We start from the raw sequence: 15,902 nt of genomic DNA, 5'->3' as shown, positions 1-15,902 counted from the left end.
GCAAATAATGCAGCAAGATGAGCTCACAGATTTTAACAAATGTACTGACGCTGCTAATAATATGAAGAACTTGATGGGGTGAAATGGAAAGACGAATCCTTAGGGGCCTCCAGATCTTCTACTCTGTTTTTGTTTTGGTTTGTTTTTTTTCCTCTTCTACCCAGTTTTTTAAATAGTTCTAAAACTGCTTTTTAGAAGCAACTCTATTACTAAATAAAATAAAGTCCAATATCTTTAAGTCCAATAAAAGCACACTGGAATGATCTTATAACTAAATAATATACTTTTACCATCAATAGGAATGATTAAATATTGACCGATCAGAAAGGTAAATATTTCAGAACCTAAAAATTACACATATCTTGCGAAAGTAGATATGTCCTCCAAATCAGTTTCAATGCAATAATTTTTAGAAATATTTGATAGCATGAAGTTTGGGGTTCAAGAACCTGCCCATCTGATGTGAAGCCTAGTTAGGAAACTTCCTTGCTTTATCAACCTCAGTCAAGCCCTCTCATCTCTTTGATTCTATGTCCATTTGAGTACAGTGAGAGCAGGTCCAGGGCTACCTCCCAAGATGATGCATAGATGTGCTTAGATTAGCAGTTGGTGTTAAGTATCAGCCCTGCAAATTTAATTATATAAAACTTTACTGACTAATAATTTTGTCATGAAATCTTAATTAGGGGCTGGGGAGATGGATTAGTAAGTAACATGTTTGTATGAAGATTGTGAATTTGGATCCCAGTATCCACATAAAAAATCTGCATGTGGCTATGTGTGTGCTTGTAACCTCAGTGCTGGGGACTGGCACCCAACAGGCGACTGATTGCTGGGGCTTTCTGGTTTCCAGTCTAGCCCCAAGGTCATTGACAGACTCTGTCTCAAAGCAATAAATTCAACAGTGATAGAAAAAGACACCCAATATCCCCCTATGACCTCTACATGTGCAGGCACAGGCAAGGACCTGCACACCACACACACACACACACACACACACACACACACACACACACACACACACAGACACGGGGGTTCGGAGGGAGAAAGAATAAAACAAAATCTTAATTGTCATTCACTTCCATGAAAAAGAAAAGTGACAGTAAGCTGAGAAATGAAAAGCTGTATTATTAAAGTTACAATATAATTATAGCTTACAGATAAAACTGTACTGTTAATATTATAAAGCTTAATAGAATTTTAATATTAAACATCAATATATTTATAAAAAGAAATATAAGAAACCTTTATATTAGTATCCTATTTTTACCTTACTTGCTGGTTAGAGAAACAGATTTATCAGACTCTTGCCTCGCTTGCTTACTACACAAATTTACACCATCTGAACAAGCATACATTACCACTCCAGGGATGGGAGAGTTCCTCACTCTCCCGACTGCATTCTGGACTCCACACTTCCTGTTCTGTGGCATACAGTTGGCTATGGCTTTTGGGTTTTCCCTTTGACTTTGGCTTAAACATAGAAACCCTACTCAGATGTCTCCTAAATGACAACTGACTCTGTCTCATTTCCAATGATGTTCTGTTATAGTGTTCTTGGCTTCTACGTACCCATGGACTGATTTTCCTAGTTAAATGCGCGTGCGCATACACACACACACACACACACACACACACACACACACACACACACACACACACTTAAATAACTCTTTTGTTATTGTTATCGCTGGGTTTTTGGTTTTGTTTGTTTGTTTGTTTGTTTTTGACAAGGTCTCTCTATGTAGCCCTTCTGTCCTGGAACTCACTCTGTAGACCTGGCTGGACTCAAATTCAGAGATCATCCTGCCTCTGCCTCTCAAGCACTGAGATTAACGGTGTGAGCCACCATGCCCAACTAAGAACTCTTATCATGTATCAATAACTTTCTGCACACTTATTTATTTATTTATTTATTCACTTTAGTGAAACTAACTTATTAACTCTCTGTTGTTCTTTTCAGAACCAGTGTGTAGCCCAGGAACACCAAGCGCTGGAAAAGTAGTTTCCTTTTTTTTTTTTTTTTTTTTTTTTTAAGGAATTTGAGTTTAAAAGTATCCTGCATGGGTGGACAATGATTCCCCCAAAAAGACATGGGCTATTAATGACAATCTCAGTGCCAGGTGCTAGAAATCTTCTTGTGAGTTACTTGTCAGGCAAGCTCTAGAGGCCCCTAAGGTAACACGGGCAATTGCCCATTTACGGTGTCTGAATGAGAATGGGCCCATATGTTAACGTTTGAATACAAGATTCCCAATGTTGGAACTGTTTGGAAAGAATTATAAAGTACAGCTTTATTGGAGAAGCTATGTCACTGAGGATGGGCTTTGAGGTTTCAAAAGCCACACCATCCCAATCCCCACCCCCACCCCTGCATCATGTTGTGGATCAAGATGTGAGCTCCCAGCTACTGCTACAGCATTATGCCTACCAGCTTACTGTCAAGCTCCCTGCCATGACGGTCATGGACTCTAACCTTCTGGACTCATAAACCACAATTTAAATGCTTTCCTTTAAAGGTTGTCTTACTCATGGTGTCTAATCATAGCAATAGAAAAGTAACTAAGATATCATTGCAATAGCAGTAAGACCCTATTTCTGAGGACACAACATGCTATGGCTGCAGGACATAGAGTCATCAATTTGGAACTCACTTAGAAAACTATTCCCTGCTGGCTAGCTTGCATAGTGCCAGAAGGCTACTAACGGGTAAAAACGTCAGTGGTCTTACCCTGTAGTACCACTGTATGCTGCAATACCAATGTGCCAGGCAAGATGTGCCCACTGGTGCTAAAGAGGCATGAATGTTATGGGAATAACCAACCACTCTATGACTGGATTTGAAGTCAGTTCCACAGGAAGGAACGTACCTACTATTAACTTGTCAAATGCCCATGGCTTGGAAGCTAAAGCCAGAGACTGTAGCAGGGAATCTGCTACTGTTGTTTTAGTAAATGGACATGTTGTCAAAACTGCCTCCTGAGTAATTATATTTATACCTGTAGATGAGCGTTGTTCTTAAACCTGTCCAGAGAAGCTTTTTCTGTAGTAAGCAGTAGATAATATAGACTCATAACAGACTGAAGTACTTACAGTGACCTCAAAGTACATGAGTAACTGTTGAGCACTCAGGAAACATCTTCACCCAAAGCTCAGGGAACATGGTGGAAGAAGAGGCAGAAAGAACACAAGAACAAGAGGATGGGGAGAAATGCTGTCCTCTAAACACACGGCTCTAGCACCCATCACTTATTGCACAGCTTACCTTTACAAGACTAGCACACGATCAACTCAGTAGTTTAGTCAATACTCCAGGAGGCAGTACTAACTGGACTCAGTGGATGAAGAAGAGGAGAAGGGGAAAAAGGAAAAAAGAGGAGGAGGGGAGAAGAGAAGTAATAGGGGGAAAAGGATAGAAAATTAATGTGAGACGTAGAGATGCTGGGAGTGTCTGCAGTGTGGATGTGACTGAGAAACATTGTATACATATATGAAATTGTCAAATAATAAATAATTTTAAAAGTTTTAAGAATATATTTTAAGCCCTCCAAATAGAAATACACATCTTTTATTAATGTTTATGTCCAAAAAAGAGATTTACTTTAAAAATGTATGTGCACAAGTTTATGTACACCAAGTGATACATGTGAAGACCAGAAAACAAGGCGTAGAATGCCCTGGAACTGGAGTGTTAGGTACGGGGTTGGAAGCTGCCTGGTGTGGGTGCTGGAATCAAATCAAGGCAAGGGCAGTAAGTTCTCTTAACCACTATGCCACCTCTCCAGCCTCATGTTTAGGTTCTTCTACCACTATTCTAAATGTTATAATTATGTCCCATGGAGAACTCTGGCTTATTATTTCTGAAAATAAAGGATGCCATATATTTTTCTATATATCCATTAAGAAAAAGAAAAGTATTTACCTCTGCAGACAGCCCAAGCATCCTCATCGCATTTTTCACCACTTGTTCTCAACTCAAAAAAATTGTACTCTTCAAGGCTAATAAGACCATTCCCATCTAAATCAATTACTTCAAATATCTCTGACAAAGTCGATCTAGAATTGTAAGAAATGAAAAGTATTATTATTAAAAGAAAAGTTTAAAGATAGGAAATTTTTACATGTATATGTATGTTTTGCCTGCATGTATATCTCTTCATTATATGCCTTCCTGATGTCTGCAGAAGCCAGAGAGGGTATTGGATCCCCTGCGACTGAAGTTACAGATGGGTGTAACCACCACATGGGTGCTAGGAACTGAAGGGAAGTATTCTTAACTGTAAAAATAACATTTATTCCTGTCTCATTTGTCTGGAAGGCTTACTGCCTCCTTCTGCTAACCTAGGCCTAGTCCTGGAAGTTTCTAGCCTCCATACAATCTAACCTAGGCCTAGAATGTGTTAGCCTCTGAGACTTACTGTTTAATAAGCTCACCCTTATGTATTCTTTCTGAGCTCTGGACTGGCTGGTTCAACTCAGCTGTTCTGGCTCAAATTCTTCTCCCAGCTGACTTATTCAACCTGGCTTCTCTTGGCCATGGAGTTGCTTTGCTTGGCCTCAGACTAACTCAGCAATCTTCTCTAATCTTCTGGCCTTCTCTCATTTTCTGGCTCGTCTTGTCTTCATCTGAGTTCTCTATCTGCAACCCATCTCTCTATTACTATACTAGTAAAAACTTCCTCCTTTCTCTGTAAATTGCCTCTTAAGTAGCTTCCCTTTACTCTCTCTTCTCATGAGAGTTGGGCGTATCCTATTCTGTCAAATATTCTCTGATTCATCACTTTTTCTGCCACTCAATTAGACATCACTTTTACACATGGGTGCTTCCTTCTACAAACTAACTTTACCTTCATTTGGGATTAAAGGCATGTGCCATCATGCCTGGATCTGAGCTTTTCTTTATCTGATATTTGCTCTATACCAGGCTGGTCCGGAACTCAGTCGGCTGGATTAAGACATGTTTGTATCACACAGACTTAGAAGGTCTTTGGATGTGATCTCTTGCCAAAACAGTCATTACTTCCTGTACACCTAACCACTAAGCAATCTCTCTAGCTCCAAAAGGTAATTTTTGAGGACAAGTTTCAAAGGAAGTAATATTTATGGCATTGAAGAATTTTTCTGAGCTATATTAATCCGAGTACATCTTGATCCGTCTGTGGCCAAATCTCATTGTGAATATCTGGGATGCAGGGGAACAACCTAAAGTTGAAACTGCAGATTTGACAGTTATCAAAATCAAGAGTACAACTAAGCACCATTTTCTTTAGAGCCAGTGCCTATTAGAGAACACCCTGGGAGAGACACACATGAAGTAAGGCCAGGTGCATAGAACCTAGAAATTAATGACAATCCCTGTCTTGTCACTCTGGGTTACTTAGTGAATTATAAATATATACATTTATTACACACAGCATGCTTTGGTTTATGTATACATGGTGGGATGAATAAATCAAGCTAAAAATACATCTGTTATCCCACATATTTAGTTTTATGGTGAGAACACTTAAGATCTACTCGTAGCAATTTCAAATATATTTTTATTAAATATAATAAATTTCTATTGACTATAATCTAATCACCATTTTATACAATGGATAAATGAGTTTCTTCTTTCTGTCTATGGAAATTTTCTCTTTTAAACGATACTGTCCCAAATTCCCTCCTACCACCAAGCCCTGATAATCACCATTCTGTTCTCTGCTTCTATAAATTTCACTTTTTACATCCCACATACACATAAAATCATGAGATATTGGCTTTTTGTAACTCTCTCATATGTTTAAGCATACTATCCACCATGTGGTAAGATACTGAATTAAAACAGAAAGAAGGGGCCGGAGACGGCCAAAGAAAATGGGCAAAGGCAAATGACTGATTTACGTTCTATGTCACAGTCACAGTCACAGATCTAGCATTGATAAGCAAAACTTACCTAAACTCATTTGTAAGAAATAACTCCCCTGTGTCATCTCTATGTACAAGCTGGGCTTCTTCTGTCACTGGTTTTGTTTCTTTTTTTAGCCTACAGCCAGTTGTGGAAGGGATTAACCAATAAATCCCTGGTCCTAGCTCACCAGTCCATCCAGACACCTTTTATCAAAAGAATTAAACAAAATGAACAACCAAAAAGCTTAATGACTTTAAATCTTTCTTCTGAAGGGGAAACTTCAGGTATCATGTGTTTTAAGTCACTTAACAACATTAATCAACACCAATTTAGTTATAGTTTATTAATCTTTTACTCATTTTTAATTATTTTTTCTTAGGGGTAATCCTAGTATAACACCACAAACTATGGTTCTTTATGTTTTTAAAATTACCTAAAAACAAAAGTAGAGAAGACGCAATATACATTTAAGTCATCCATTAAGCTCTTCAAAAACGTTTGTGATGCAAATGTCTTCAACAGAAAAGCAAGGTGTAATTTTAGGATTTTTTTTTAATTCAAATATTAAGCCTCTTTTTAAAAAAGCAGTAAAGGTCTACTTATAAATATATGATTTGTGAATTCTCCCTCGTGCCTCCTCTTCCTGTAAGTAGCCTGTAAGTGACCATCAAAGATGGTTCGCTACACACTTGACCCAGAAAACCCTACAAAATCATGCAAATCAAGAGCTTCAAATCTTCGTGTTCACCTTAAGAACACCTGGGAAACTGCCCAGGCCATTAAGGGTATGCATATCCAAAAGGCCACCAAGTATCTGAAAGATGTCACTTTAAAGAAGCAATGTGTGCCATTCCGGCTGTGTAATGGTGGAGTTGGGAGGTGTGCCCAGGCCAAATAGTAGGGCTGGACTCAGGGTCGGTGGCCAAAAAAGAGTATTGGGTTTCTGCTGCACATGCTGAAAAATGCAGAAAGTAATGCTGAACTTAAGGGTTTAGATGTAAATTCCCTGGTCATTGAACACATCCAGGTGAACAAGGCACCTAAGATGCGCCAACAAACTTACAGAGCCCATGGCCGGATTAACCGGCACATGAGCTCCCCTGGCCACATCAAGATGATCCTCACTGAAAAGGAGCAGATTGTTCCAAAGCCAGAGGAGGAGGTGGCACAGAAGAAGAAGAAGATATCCCAGAAGAAAGTGAAGAAACGAAAACTGATGACACAGGAATAAATTCTGCATAAAATAAATGCAGATAAAAGTAAAATAAAATAAAAAAATATATATGATTTGTAAATAACATTTCAATGATATCAAAAGAAGTTAAATATATTTTTAAATTCATCATTTACATAAGTTAAACACAGTTGCAAAAAACGGAATTATATAGATTACAATGTTACTCTCTATTTTCTGCTGTTGTTTACTTTCTTGATTTTTGAGCCAGGAACTCATGTGTTTTTTCTTTTTTCAGACAGTCTGACTATATAGTTGGCCTTGAACGTGTTAGGAAGCTCATACTGGCCTTGAATTTGTAGACTTCCTGTCTCTGACTCCCCACGGCTGTTATCATATAAAAGTCACATTATTATTTTTGCTTCTGTAAGTTTGACTCATTAGGAGTGTGCATGAGCGTACATGCGTGGGGGTGGAGGGTAAAATCATGAGGTATTGATCTTTGTGAATCTCCCTTGTATTTTCTGGCAAACTATTTAAGTGTATTGTTAAGATTACTTGTGTGACATAGACATAAAATAAGATATAGAGTCTGGACAGACCTGCTTCTCTGAAACAGTTTCCTAACAAATGTTGGATATTTATCCTCAGTATCAAGATATTTGTATAGAAAACATTTTATTCACCTGTTCTATAGAGAAAGCAAATGGTATCCCTCTATGTACTCCTAGGAATTTAAACATCTGCTGCTTAAACATTTTTTATAAAAACTAGGGACCATCTTTTTACTATCTTAACTCTATATATCCCATTGTTGTGTGTAATAGTTACTTGTGCTGTAGTGCAGACTAGCCACAAAAGTCTATCAGGTACTGTGCTCTAATAGTCTGTTTTAAAACCTATGTATATTTTAGGTCATCCTGGAGGCTCATAAACAAAGCAAGTTGCTCATCTGAGTTCTAGATGCAGTACTCTTCCTGCCTGATTAGCAAATTGCTCATCTGAGCTTTAGATTCTTTGTGTCTGCTTATCCAAGGGCCTTAATAACCCTTAAGTTAGCATCAAGCCCTACTTTGGTAGCAAAAACAATTCAATGTAACTGAAGATCATTATGAAGGCTAAATTACCAAATGCATGCTTTGGAAATGATAATTGTTTAGACTGGCCACATGTAGGCTGACATATAGGAGTTAAAAAAAAAATCTAGCTGAATGGTAACAGTGCACACCTTTAATCCCAGCACTCAGAAAATAGAGGCAGGTGGATCTCTGTGAGTTCAGGCCAGCCTGTTCTATAGAGCAAGTTCCAGGACAGACAGGGCCACACAGAGAAACCCTGTCTCAAAAGACAAAATAAAACTATATATGTATAGTTTTATATATCTTGCTACTTCCTAATCTATGTTTTCCCATGAACTTCCTTTATTCCTCACATATAACTGTGAAGTGCCACTATGGATAGCAAGTGAAAAGTTCTCCACGGGCACAAAACTCTTCTTAAGGAAAATAATTGTGATGCTAAAAATACTAGTAAAAGTCCTTTGTAAATATGACATATTACAGATAAACAGAAGCCTATAAAGAGGTACACAGAAACTCGGTTTAAACATAGCCTTGCTATGACTGACTGTTTTTACACATGCAATCACATAAGAAAGTCATTTTACCCAAAACCAAATGGGAAAAGCTATTGTTTCTGACACTGCTTTATCTTGAACTTCACCTGATAGTTAGCTCTGAAGAAGGGCTTAGTAAAAATGTTAACTTCTGCCATTTCATTTGGTTCTGGCGATAACTAACTGGTCTGTTAGGAAGCCTCCAATAAAGACTGCCATATAACATTCCTTCAGGGATATGTTCATCTGTTGCTGGACCAATATAAAGATGAATATGATACTGCAGCAAGTCCTTGAATAGTATCATGTCTGTTGTGTACTAGAATGTATTTTGTAGTCCGCATAAAAAAAATAGTCACATGTATGTATCTGCTCACATAGTTGGCCTCTGAGTATATACATAATTAGAAAACACCAGAAAAACCTCAAGGGAAATGTATAAAAACATTTAGAATCACTTCTTCCATCAGACTATTTTTGGACCTTATGAGATGAGTCAAGCCTGAGGAAAGTCACTGTGAAGTGGTCCTGCTTTGCAGGAGTAGTGCAAGTAAGGCAGACATTAAAGCAACCTTCCCAGTATGGAAACATACTTGGGGCATGGGGAGGCTTTAATGGTAGCAAACTTTTTACTGAGTACAACAAAAAAATATGTGCATTTAGTATGTCAACCAATCCTCAATCCCACCCCACTCCCAAAACATCAGAATACAAAAAAAAGTCATTTCCAGTTAATAAAACATATATAATAGCATAATGATTAGGGACTGCCAATACTTTCACTAGAATAGATAACATCTGAGTATAAAATACTAGTGAAAAGCTATTAATTCCTTTAAAAAAATATGCATACTTCTCTATTTCGTAGCTTAGTAAAACACATGAGCTGTGGCTCTGCTTGATTCTCATTTTCCTTAAGAATATATAAGGCTGTGTCAACCGATAACCAGGGAGGATGTTTTCCTAGAAATACAAAACAACATCATCACCAACAAAAACCACCTCAGAACAATCACTACACATCCTTTTAAGTTCTTTTTTTCTTTCAGTATTTTTTATTAAATGTTTTTACATATACATTTCTATTATTATACATATACACAATAAACTACCTACAGCAAGAAGAACCACGAAACAATCAGGAATTATATAAATCTTATATTCATAGTATTTTGGCTATTTATATTTAATAGCCTTGAAGAACACATCTTTCCTATCTTGGTAAGTCTAAAATTCTGAATGTAAATCAATAGCTATATTATCTCATCATTATCAACTTAAAACATCTATCTAGACCTAAAAACATCCTAATCCCTAAACAAGTAAGCATAATTGTAAAACTAAACTATCTGGTCTTCAACCCCATTAGAGACTTGAGAAGGAATAAAATTAATTACCTCAGTAAACAGGGAGTACAGGTTTTAAGTTCTTTAGCCAGTAGAATAAAAATGAATAAATAAATAAATAATACACATTCCATTTTTATATACAAACATCCTAATATCTATAATGTATCACTACTATATTTAATTTTACAAGAAGCATTCTCTAAATATTCAGTTTATAAAAAGCTTAACATCTCTTGAAGTCATCCAATCTGTCATTCAAGGGCTGGGCATGCCTCCATAGTAGAATTCTTGCAAGTCTGCATGAAGACCCAAGTTTGTTCGTCAATATCCGATTCCTAACCAAAAATAAATACACAACCAGAGAACAACGAAAAACGGAAGCTGAGGTACAAGACAAGCAAGTCAAAACCTAAGGGAAAGCAGGGCCTTTTGGGAAGAGGTGGGATCCAGCGCTTACGCTCCCCTGGGTGGTCGCAGTAGGAAGAAAAAATATCTACCTGCTTAGACGGTCAGGTCACACACTGTTCCTACTTAAAATCCTCTGCTGAGATCAAGGTTAAAGTATGTTGTTCTGCCAATAACAAAAACGTGGACAAACTACGAAGACTTATCAGAATGAAGGCTAGTGAATAACTAAGGAGCCTGAGGTGTTTTCCCAAGAAGAGGTAGGACCACAAGCTCTGGCTTTTCTGTGATGAGCACAGGAGGTAGTAGACGGGGGACATGGGGGGAGGAACACAGAGGGCCTGCAGAAAGACGGGCAGGGGCTTCTCTGAGACAAGCTGGAGACCTATGACAGGGTAGGCTCCTGGGAAGATAGGGGGTGACTCTAACTGAGACTCCTTGTAGTGAAAAGTCACCCTCTAACTAGATGGAACTCATAGCAGAGGAAGTAAAACACCAACTCACCCTCAGAAACTTGACCCAAAATTTATCCTGCCTACAAGATGTGCAGGGATAAAGTTAGAACAGAGATGAAGGGAATGTCCAACCAATGCTTGGCCCAACCAGAGACCCACCCTGTGAGAGAGAGCGAACCCCTGACACTATTAACAATGCTCTGCTATGCTTGCAGATGGGAGCCTCTCATGGCTATCCTTTGAGAGGCTCCACCCAGCAATGAATGGAAACAGATGCTGAGACTCAAGGCCAAAATTTTGGGAGGAGCTCCTATCGCCTTGTGGAAGAATTGGGGCTCAAATGGATAGGAACGCCATGAGATCAACAAAGCCAACTAACCTGGGCCCAGGGGGGCTTGAGGAGACTGCACCCTAGGCCCCTACAATATGTATCCAATTGGCAGGTTAGTCTTCATGTGGGTCCCCTAGTAAGGGGAGCAGGGACTACCTCTGACATGGACTCTGTTGCATGCTTTGTGATTACTTCCCCTCTGTGGGGCTGCCTTGCCAGAACACCATGGAAGTTGCTCAGTTCTGGTGCAATTTGATGTCCTAGGATGGGCTAGTGGGGGGGGGCTCCCCCTTTTCTGAGGGGTAGGGTTTGGGGACTAGGGGGAGGAAGGAGGGAGGAAGGGGCCTGGAGGAAAGAAGGGAAGGGGCTATGATTGGGATGTAAAGTGAATAACTAAATACATTTTTTAAAAACAGAAAAGAAAGAAGGTGGAAGAAATACAAGGAGAGGATTTTTCATAAGCAATTAAAGGCAACAGATCCAAGACCCTCTGAGAACCCCAAAGAGGATAAATAAGAAACATTGAACCAGTCACAACAGAATCAACAACAAAACTCAGATATGTATTCAAACTGCTTGAAAAAACTCTAACCATAAAAACATACAAACAAAAAACAAAACCTTTCACTTCCCAAATTTCATCTCTCTTAGTAAAGTTCTCATTATAGGGGAAATCTTTCAGTTTATATTCTTGTTCCTTATGACCTGTATTCGTCCCCTACCAACTTCTTGTTTACTCCTTCCAAACAGGCTAGCTTCCGTTCTAAGACTGATTTATTTTATTATGTGTGTCTGCCTGCATGAGTTTATATGTACCACATGTGTGCAGGAGCCTCTGAAGGCCAGAAGAGGGTGTTGGATCCCTGGAACGGAACTTACAGACGGTTGTAAGCCATTTGGATGCTGGCAACTGAACCCTGGTCCTCTGCAAGAGATCCTGGTCCTTTTAACTACTAGGCCATCTCTCTCTACCCAACATCTCCATCTGCGCCATCACACTCTGCACCAGAGTCCATTACTTGGCACTTAATCTGGAATGCTCTGCCACTTCCACTGCTCTTCATTTATCCTTCCGCAGTAATATGCTTACTCCCTTGCCTCCTACAAAAGGGCAGCAAAAATGGCTGCCCTCTCTGCATTCACAGGCCTCTCAATGCAATTAGACAGCTTCTCCATCAAGAGATGAAGTTTATTTTGAGGTCTTATTGATTTGGACTTTGTGACTTAGGAATAACAGAGTGTAACAGAAATAACACCGTGTCAGTTCTGAGACCTCCACTCTTAAGAAAATGTTTTGTATGACTGCTTTTTTTCTCTCTCTCAGATTCCTGTTCCAATATAAGAAAGTGCATGCTGGCTTACTGGAGGATGAAAGATCATATGAAGCATTCAAGTTGTCTGCTTGACAGAAGGCCTGGCTGGCTCAGCCTAAAAGATGCATTTAGCATTCCAAGAACTCATGAATGGATAAACTCTTAATTGTTTTAAGGCACTAAATTTTGGAGTATTTTGATTTATAGCAGTTGATAACTGAGATACCTTCCTAAAAACTCTCTGGCCATATGTCACCTTTGTAATGAGTCATATACTCGATTGGCTCCAATTTAACGGCAGTCTACATTTCTCAGAACCCAGTCTTTCTTCATGTTTTTCATTTTATCTTCATTTTTCCTCTTTTATTTATTATCTATGTATGAATACATAAGTGTGTATATACAGAGAAAGAGAGAGGGACAGGGAGAGAGAGAGGAAGGGGAAAGAGGCCTGGTGGCTTGAAACTCACTACGTGGACTAGAACGGCTTCGAGCTTGGGGCGCTCCTCTAGCTTCAGGCTCCTGACTAGTGGGATTAGAGGCGTGTACTGCCATTATCCCTCCCCTTTTTAGACATATGCACCCCAGGATGGCCTGAAACTCATGCTCCAGCCTCAGCATCCCCAGTGCTGAGACTAGGAGTGTGTCATACTATGCCAGTTCCTTTACTCTTTACTTTTTTATTGTTTCCTCCACTAAAACCTAAATCCTTGAGAGTAGGTACTTTGGCCTTTTAAGCACTTGAATTGAGGCCTAATACATACAAATCTCAATAAATATTTGATGAATAAATTAACAAAGGAATTCTTTTCATAAGAATAAAAAATAACACAGGACCCGCATAGCCATGCAATTCACTCTTTAACTGATGTTGTCATTATTGCTTAAAAATATCAAGGACTGAGCTGGCTCAGCGGTTAAAAAAGCACCTGCTGCCTGCAGAAGACCCCAGTTCTGTTCCCAGACCCACATGACAGCTCACAATGCTCTCTGCACTTTTCAGGTGTCTGACACTCAAAGTCATGTGGGCATAACTAAATAAATTTTGACTGCTGAGCCCAGTGTGGTGCTGGTCTACTCCTTGAGGGGCTAAATAGGAAGATCACTGAGTGTGACTCTGTTTCAAAACCCAAAACCAATTCAAACAAAATGAGGTGGGGGATTTAGTCAACTACCAAACACTGTAGCTATCCTGCAATATATGAAATAGAACCTCTAAATTATCTACTTTAGAGGCACAAGAGAATCTGCAGGCAAGATGTTTATATCTATAGATCGATGTATGATTTGGAACACTCATTATTTTAAAGATATCTAAAGGGATCTCCATAGGCAATTCTTACTGATTAAAATGACAAAATAGCTGGGAATATAGCTTGCAGTAGAACAATTGGCTAGCATGTATGAGGGTCAGGATTCAATTCTCAGTGTCACACACAAAAAAGTGGTCATTTCAAACAGTACAGAATTATTAAATATATACAAAAATACTGTGAATGAGAAGATTATTAATAGAGGCCTTCTCAGGTATAGATATGCACACTGAAGATGTTAAAACACTTTCAGTTTCATATTGCAAACTATGCTGCTATAGAATTTCTGTTAGAAACTATTAATTTTAAGGTTTATAAATAGAAAAGGCTACAATTAACTAGCAAATGAAAGGTCTGGCATGGTGGCACAGGCCTTTAATCCAAGCACTTGGATGGCAGAGGCAGGCAGATCTCTGAGTTCAGGGCTATCTTAGTCTGCATAGTGAGTTCCAGAACAGCCAGGGCTACATAATGAGACCCTGTCTCAAAAAAAAAAAAAAAAAGCAAATAAAAAGTTGCTTCTATGTCATGAAGAATCCAAATAGCAAATAATTTTGTTTTTAATAAAACATGCTTTACCAGCACTCAGGGAGGCAGATGCAGGTGGGTCGCTGTGAGTTCAAGGCCAGCCTAGTATACAAAGCAAGTCCAGGACCTCCAAGGCTACACAGAGAAACTCTGCCTTGGGGAAACAGACAAATAAACAAAAAACATGCTTTAAATGTATATTCATTCACTTGCTTTGCAAAATGATAACACAGTAGCTGTCTAAACTAGTGCTTTCTTGAAGTATAACTACCATTTTCTTTACTCTTGCTCAATATACTACTTGAAGTCTTAACTAGAGCAATAAAAGAAAAATGCCTGCAACACAAATAGGAAAAACAGTCAAAGTGCTCATTTCTTCTGTTCTACTATACATATTTGCAGATGACATGATCATTTACTTAAAAGAGCCTATTGAGTCTACTAGAAAATTCTTGGACCTGATAAACACTTAACAGCAAAATTACAGACTATAAAATTGTTTTTTGGAAAAAAAAAAGTAAGTCTTCATTTATATCAATGATGTACTCTCAGAGAAAGAAATTAGAAAATATTCCATTCAAAATAATTTCAAAGAATTAAGTATTTAGGAATAGATCTAACTAACCAAAGATGAGAAAGTTCTCTACAACGAAAACCTCAGTAGACGGGGAGGTCAAAGACACTAGAGACCGGGAAGACACTCTAAGCTCCCAGACCAGCAGAATAACTATTGTCAAAATGACTATACTATCAAAATTACCTTACAGATTTAATTTAACACCTCTCAAAATTTCATAAGTTTTGAACAAGCAATACAAGAATTCACATAAAATCATAAAGGACCATGAATAGCCAAATGAGTTGTAAAGAGTAAGAACACCAACGGAGGCCTACAACAGTCAGCCTCAAATTGCATTACAGAACTTCAGCCATATAGACATCCTGGTGCTGGCCTGAAAATCGATCAGTGGAATGGAATAGAGCCCCTAGAAGCAAAACAGCAAAGCTATGCCCATTTGATTTTTGACAAAGGAAATAAAACCATACATTGGGAAAAAAGTAGTCTCTTTGACAATTTGCTCTCAAAACGTCCTTCCACCTGCAGAACAATAAAGTTAGACTCTTATCTTTTACCCTGTACAAAATCATATTTTTTCATTTTGGAAGCTGCTAACCTGCACTTCCTGTTTACTCGGATAGTTAAATTTATTCCTTCTCAAGTCTCTGATGGGGTTGAAGACCAGATAGTTAATTTTAAAATTAAGCTTAGTTGTTTAAGAATTAAAAAGATACTTTTAAGTCTAGATAGATACCTTTAGGTTGATAGATTTGAGCTTTAATAGATGTTGATTTAGGTTCAAAACTTTAGATTTACCAAGATAGAATAGATAATATTTTCTATAAAGGTGCCAAATACATTTTGATTAAAAATAATGCATGTAAGTCTTACCTATTGGTTTTTGTGATTTTCATAATTGTAGTTACTGTATATTTAAAAAGGCCTTTTTATTTAAACAGAAAAGGGGAGA

General features: G+C 38.3%; 2 protein-coding genes across 4 annotated transcripts in view; one reads left to right on the top strand and one right to left on the bottom strand.

Moving 5' to 3' along the window:
- The window catches only part of EFCAB7 (EF-hand calcium binding domain 7), a 62,347-nt gene that overhangs the window by 22,380 nt on the left and 24,065 nt on the right, over positions 1 to 15,902 (bottom strand). For all 3 annotated transcript variants that reach the window (XM_084786830.1, XM_084786828.1, XM_084786829.1), the window contains exons 8-10: positions 9,533 to 9,642; positions 5,936 to 6,093; positions 3,923 to 4,056 (exon numbers count right to left, since the gene is read on the bottom strand). In XM_084786830.1, the coding sequence (XP_084642956.1) occupies positions 3,923 to 4,056; positions 5,936 to 6,093; positions 9,533 to 9,642 (402 nt within the window). The remainder of the gene's footprint in view (positions 1 to 3,922; positions 4,057 to 5,935; positions 6,094 to 9,532; positions 9,643 to 15,902) is intronic.
- Positions 6,533 to 7,168, top strand: LOC311600318 (large ribosomal subunit protein uL22-like). The gene is given in 2 exon segments (XM_084786833.1): positions 6,533 to 6,785; positions 6,792 to 7,168. Coding segments are annotated over 2 exon segments (552 nt in total). The 5' UTR covers positions 6,533 to 6,563; the 3' UTR covers positions 7,122 to 7,168.

This window comes from Acomys minous (assembly GCF_964271855.1).
Source record: "Acomys minous genome assembly, chromosome: 6".
NCBI lineage: Eukaryota > Metazoa > Chordata > Mammalia > Rodentia > Muridae > Acomys > Acomys minous.
Note: the sequence above shows the minus strand (reverse complement) of the source record. Positions and strands in the feature narration are given on the sequence as shown.